Source organism: Monopterus albus, unplaced genomic scaffold (assembly GCF_001952655.1).
Source record: "Monopterus albus unplaced genomic scaffold, M_albus_1.0 scaffold226.1, whole genome shotgun sequence".
Taxonomy (NCBI): Eukaryota; Metazoa; Chordata; class Actinopteri; order Synbranchiformes; family Synbranchidae; genus Monopterus; species Monopterus albus.
In genome coordinates, this window is record NW_018128106.1 from 504,792 (window position 1) to 510,791 (window position 6,000).

Genomic DNA, 6,000 nt, shown 5'->3' on the forward strand with positions numbered 1-6,000 from the left:
TGACCTCTATGATGATCACAGAGGAAGTAGAGTGAAAGTATAGTCCAGCTTGTTTTTGTGCCTTTGCCTCTTAACACAGAAATCACAGCTGGCCGCTACAGTTCTATTTCATTCCTCCTGAACATCAGAAATGGTATGGTATGCATAGCATGTCAAGACCTTATACCACCAAAGGGCGCATTCAGTCCTCCTTCAGGGTTAAGTGTCACAAGTCAAGTCAGGCTTATGTCCCCTGTGCTAGGAAAAATCTTGGGTCTGCTGGTGTTTTCTTTTTTCTTGTTTTACATTTTTGTACCAGGAAGCCATGACAATATGGGTGGGGTTACTGGTTACATGCTCGACTGTCTGATCGCACTATGCAAACCCACACTTCCCAGAGCAAGGCCCCGAACTCTCAACAAGCTGAGGATAAGATGCAGGGGATGCAGGACCAGAGTCAAACTGAGAAAACAAAATAAAAATGGATGTGCTTGGTGCTCTGACTAAGACCTAGAGGGAATTTTGGAAATGCAGTATTATGTGCTTTATAGAAATGTGGCTCCAGGAACATAGTCCAGACTCTAACTCACCGTCACAGATCTGACTATATGCATCGACAGAGACTGTAAGCAGAGTGGTAAGAAGAGAGGAGGGGTGATTGCTGTGCTTGTTAACAACAGATGGTGTAATCTCGGCCATGTGAAAAAGTGTCTCTGCATCCACATTATCACATGTGCCATTGACATTGCTGTTTACATCCCGCCATCAGCTGCTGCCAACACAGCATGTGATGACATTAACTCTGTCACTGCTAGACTACAAACTCTACACCCCACCAAACAGACTGGAAAGTACTCTGTAAGCCCGCTGAAATGCCATCAGCTCCATGACAGACATAAACTTCTTTAAGGACAACACCATCCTCACTAGAACTGGCAAACACCACGTGTTTCCACAACAACAAGTCCTGGACCATTGGTGACCTGAAGGAACTGCTAAACAGGAAGAAGTGACCCTGGAGGGATGGGGATAGAGACCTACTGATGGGTATGCAGAGGGAAGAGAAAGTGAGACTGAGGGAGAGCAAAGACTTGCAGGAGAACGAGTTCCAGGAAAATGATGTGATGGATCTGTGGTCTGGTATTAAGAAGGTGACAGATTTTAAGGCTGAGGGAAACCTGGACAGAATCAACAAGCTCGAGTTGGCTGCTTATTTATTCACCAAACCCCATAGAACATATCTGAGTGATGACCTGTGCGTATTTATTTAACACATAAGACTGTGCACCCTCAAGATCTGTGACTCATACAGGAGACAGAAAATTGACATCAAGAGCTGCAAAGAGGGTTTGGGGATTAAGGTGGTACTTACTTGCACTGTGCGTGGTAATACTTAATCAGGTTCTGGAGGAGGTCCACTCCTTTCTTGGTCTTGATCTCATTCACTTTGATCAGGTACTGCAAAGCAAAGAGGTAAAGAGTTCAACTAGGAGTTGAAATTCAGTGTGTTTAAGAGATTCTGTGGGTTTGATGTAAAATATAATGTGGCAGTGCTGTTACACAAAGAAAGGACTTCTGCTTTGCCATAAACACTTAAAAGTATGAACACTTTGCATTGTGATAACTACATCTGAGTGCATATACACCCTATGAATCCTTAGATGTAAGAGCCAAGACTGCCTTGACAGTGTGGGAGCAGGTACCAAACTGGTAAATGCAAAAGAAAAATGCCTTATAGTAAAATAAAATAGTGCTATAAATAAAGTTACAATAGGCTGATGAGAAGTATTTTACATTAGCATTAAAAGACAGCCTCCAGAGTAAGTGCTTTGTAGGCTGTATGCTCAGTCCATGTGTCTGGTGTTTCAAAACAAATGTCTTCAGAGAGCACTTCCACCAGACAAACAAATAAAAAATAATCTGAGATAATCCCACAGTGTGCCAGTGCACAAAGATCTACAAAGTCACTGCTAAACACCACTTTCAGCTCCACAGTAAAATTTTACCTATGACAGCTTCTGACACCGACAGTTTCAATTTGCTTGTTATATTATGTGTGTGGATGCATCTGTCTGTACATGCATGCATGCGCTCCCCTTTGCTGCCTGACTGTGTTTATTGGATGGGGATTGTCCACATTTTGTCTGAGCCTTGGGAACCAGGGCTCAGTATTATGGAGTGCAGTGCCACATGTGCGTGTCTGGACTTTTTTGTGTGAATGAACAGCGGCATTTACACCGCTGCCATGTCCGGACAGAACATAATGCAGGCTGCCGAGCCCTGCCTTTCCACACTCCTGCACTCACTGCGTAGGATGAAAAGGGTAAGAGTGTGAGAGCATACTGCAGTCTGGTGACTGAGTAACATGGAGAGAGGGAGAGAGAGAGAGAGAGAGGATCGGTCAGAGAGAGTGCAGGCAGCAGAGAGAAATGAGGTTAAGTGGGATGAACAGATTGTACCACTGACTGCAGCAACTTCCCCACACACAACAACAGCACCATTGGTATTTCCAGCCAGGATGACTGTTGATTTAGTAAATCTCTGAGGTTTGTATTTGTTTGGTTTCCTTTCTTTATTGATAGAGTACCTTCTAGACAAAAGTGGTCAGCTAGAGCCAAGTGCCAGCAGGGCTAAAAAATACATTCATTCATTCATTCATTTTCTACCGTTTGCTAAAAAATACAGTTATTCCATAAAGCTGATCTCTTTCTTGATGGCTTAAACAGTCTAGAAATGTAAAAAGAAAAAGCTGCCATGGATAACTAATTAATCTTGTCGCACAGTATAAATCTTCATATGGCAGAATCCTACTGACAGTAGCTTTAATCCATATGATCTAACAATCCCCTATCTGAAGTAGATAGTTCTGAAACTCTATATACATTAGAAGTTGATAAGATAAAGCAGGTGGCAGAGAAAACAACAACAAAAAGTAAGTAACATTTTTAAGTAACATATTATTTCTGGCATTAGGCTGCTCAACACAGACAATACCCATCTTAAATGATTATTATTTTAAAGTCATTCATAAGATATGTTGCTTTATGGCTTTGACTGTTTTCATTCCTGTTTTATTTATTGGAACATATCCTATGTCTTTAAATACAGTATATTCCCTTCATTTTTAATATATCTGGTGGGTTGGTTGGTTGTCTGTTGAGATGGAACATATGGATTGGAAGATAAAAATGAATGAGGGCTAAATAAACTCTTCCAGCCACACAGTCCTTTAACTATCATTTACAGTGAGGCTGGTTTACTAACCAGTGGCCAAAACCACAAAGGACTTTTGTTTTGGGTTTTTACTCTGAAACAGCTCTATTCTTAGAGGACTGCAACAGTGCTGTGAGTACACAATAAGCCAGTATCATACGGTGAGTCAGAGCATGAACACTCAGTGCTCTGAGTCTGCAGATGATTAGAAAGTTTAAATCCAATCTGGACTTGAGGCAGCCAGCAAATGAGGAAGCCAGTGCTAAGATACTGTGGGAACTACAACTCACTGTTGGGATCCAGCATCAACTGGATGCAGATGTCAAGATTTTTATCACAAATGACAAATGTGAAAACACAGTGAGGAGCCCCACAAAGAATTATCGCCTGAATCTTCTGCATCTCTCAGCTTCATGGCTAGTTTCAGTTCATTGTTTAAGCTATGTGGCCAGAATTTTATTGCCTTAGTTGAGTCTCATCGATCGTGTTTTCGTCCCCAGCAGGCAGCGGATTCCAGCTCTAAAAGCACCAAAAAGCAGACAGACACATTTCGCTCCTAGCTGCTGAACATGGTGAGGCTTCTCCTGACATTTTTCAGAAATTTAGTGTAGCCTAGAAACAGAACTTAAAGAGAGTGAATAACGGTATGCTAGCATTAGCACTTGGCCTCACAGGGCTGCTTCTGTGGCTATCATGCTGGTTTCATCGGTTGTACACTCATCTGTTTCACTTGTTTCATCACTTATCACTTTCTAGAAAAATATTGTTTAAAAAAAAACCTGACTTGACACAGGTGGAAAATGTGGGCAAGGAAATACCTCCTGGTCACTGTGAGAAGAAGGCAGATCAGCAAGGGAAGGCAGCGAGTTTTGTACTGAATAATTCACACAATCAGCAGCGGTAGAACAGTCTTTGGTCTATTATGTAATTTAAGTAAAAAATCCTAACAGAATAAAGCAGCAAACAAGGCGTAGGCACCACCACCCACCACTAGAGAGGTTATTGGCAAAGCAGAGTGAGCTCTAACTGTTTGTTCTCATTCTCTTGGTACATAAAGACCTCAGATCTGTTTTACACTTAATTCTAGCTGTCAGATTTCTTTAAGTACAGCCACTGAGAATTGATACCAAAGAGAATTCAGTGTCACAACATGCTTTAAACAAGTTTACGGAACCAGAGAAACATCCCAAAACACTTATATTAAATGCACACAGTTATGCAAAGGTCATAATCAAAGGTAGCAATCAGGCAAAATGATTACATCTACATCACGAGGCCATACTGGGTAGAATCTGTGTGAAGCCTGTGATTATCAAACTAATTTCAGACTGGTGTTTGGATGCCAGCGTCATCTGCTCTCTTCTGCTGTGACTTCTTCCTCTCCACCTGACTGTGACTACACCTTTTCAATCCGCATCTGTCAACATAGAAAAACCTGAGACAGTTTCTTTTTTAGACACATTAATCACTGCCGCCTCAGTGGGATCAGACCCTGATGTGACGTACTTGCTGTCACTCTAGTTACAAGATGACAGAGCTTGTGTGATGTAGTGCCATAGCTCTTTTTCTTTTAGTTAATGTTATCATACCTCTTCCACACTACCAAAGTCCTCCCTTCATCAGAACTAATTTGATCTTTAATCACATAAAAATTTGTACAGGTATTATCATGAATGATATGGCCCACTCATACCAAGTACCTACCTCACACATCTGGAGCTGGAACAGACGGCGCTCCTTCTCCATCTCCTCAGCGATTTCAGCTCCGGTGATCTCGGTGCGGATCATCCCGTGCTGCTTGGCGTGCTCTCGCTTCTCCTTCTCTATCTTTGTACTGATACAGAGGAGAGATCATTAATTTATCTCTTCTTCACATTTTTCACTTAATGTGTCTAAGTTTGTGTTTTACAGTGTGCTCTCTGTGCAGTGTAGCAACCTCTTCAACCCTGATAGAGAATCCAAACTATATTTTCTGCAGTGTTTAATCCATTATTCACTAAACTACAATGAGCCAGATAGTGCAAATATGCATTAATACAACAGTGCACTTTACTAATCCACTTACAACTTGGCCTCGTAGTCTTTCCATGCTTTGTCAAAAGGCTTCTTTATATCCTGCAGAAACACAGGAGAACAAGCATCAGCAAGCTATAAAGAGGTAACCGTGGTGACAGAGCGATATGCAGAAGTGGTTCGCTACCAGGGACGAGGCAAATGCCTCACTCTTCTCACAATTTATGCCTTGGACCCCCATCAAGTGCCACGCCCCTCTTTGTAACCTGAACATCAAGCGTTTGTGACCCAGTTACTCGCCACTCGCCTCAAGCACAACACAAAAGGAGTGTTTATTTCTGCAAGATTTACAATGTGATCTTTTAAACAAAATGCTGTACTTCAAACTCCCCCATCTCTCTTATTCACATGCACACAAGTTGAGCGACAAATTGAGAGATGTGCCGATGAGGCATCAGTTTTCCCTACTGCACTGCTGAGATGTTTCATGGGGGTGGAAGTGAGAGAACAAAGGTATGAAGAGAAACTGTTTTAGAGTGAAACTTACCCCTTTCACGCCTTTCAAATCACCCTTCAGTAGTGAGTCCAGGGTGAAGATCACATTGTGGCTGAGGCTCTGAAGCTGAAAGAAATTCAGTGTGTTTTAACACGCCTCTTGTCACAAGAAAACAAACCATAACACAGCATGAAAGGCAATTATTTAAAGTGATACGTCCGTCAATGCCAACACAAAACAAATTGATGACCCTTGAAAAAGAGGCAAAGAGAAAAAACAACAATGAATTTATCTTATAA

General features: G+C 41.8%; 1 protein-coding gene across 6 annotated transcripts in view; it reads right to left on the bottom strand.

Annotated features, from left to right (window-relative positions):
* Window positions 1-6,000, bottom strand: part of asap1b (ArfGAP with SH3 domain, ankyrin repeat and PH domain 1b) — a 48,329-nt gene that overhangs the window by 21,704 nt on the left and 20,625 nt on the right. For all 6 annotated transcript variants that reach the window (XM_020619799.1, XM_020619795.1, XM_020619798.1 and 3 more), the window contains exons 4-7: window positions 5,753-5,827; window positions 5,258-5,307; window positions 4,897-5,026; window positions 1,352-1,437 (exon numbers count right to left, since the gene is read on the bottom strand). In XM_020619799.1, coding sequence (XP_020475455.1) covers window positions 1,352-1,437; window positions 4,897-5,026; window positions 5,258-5,307; window positions 5,753-5,827 — 341 coding nt within the window. The remainder of the gene's footprint in view (window positions 1-1,351; window positions 1,438-4,896; window positions 5,027-5,257; window positions 5,308-5,752; window positions 5,828-6,000) is intronic.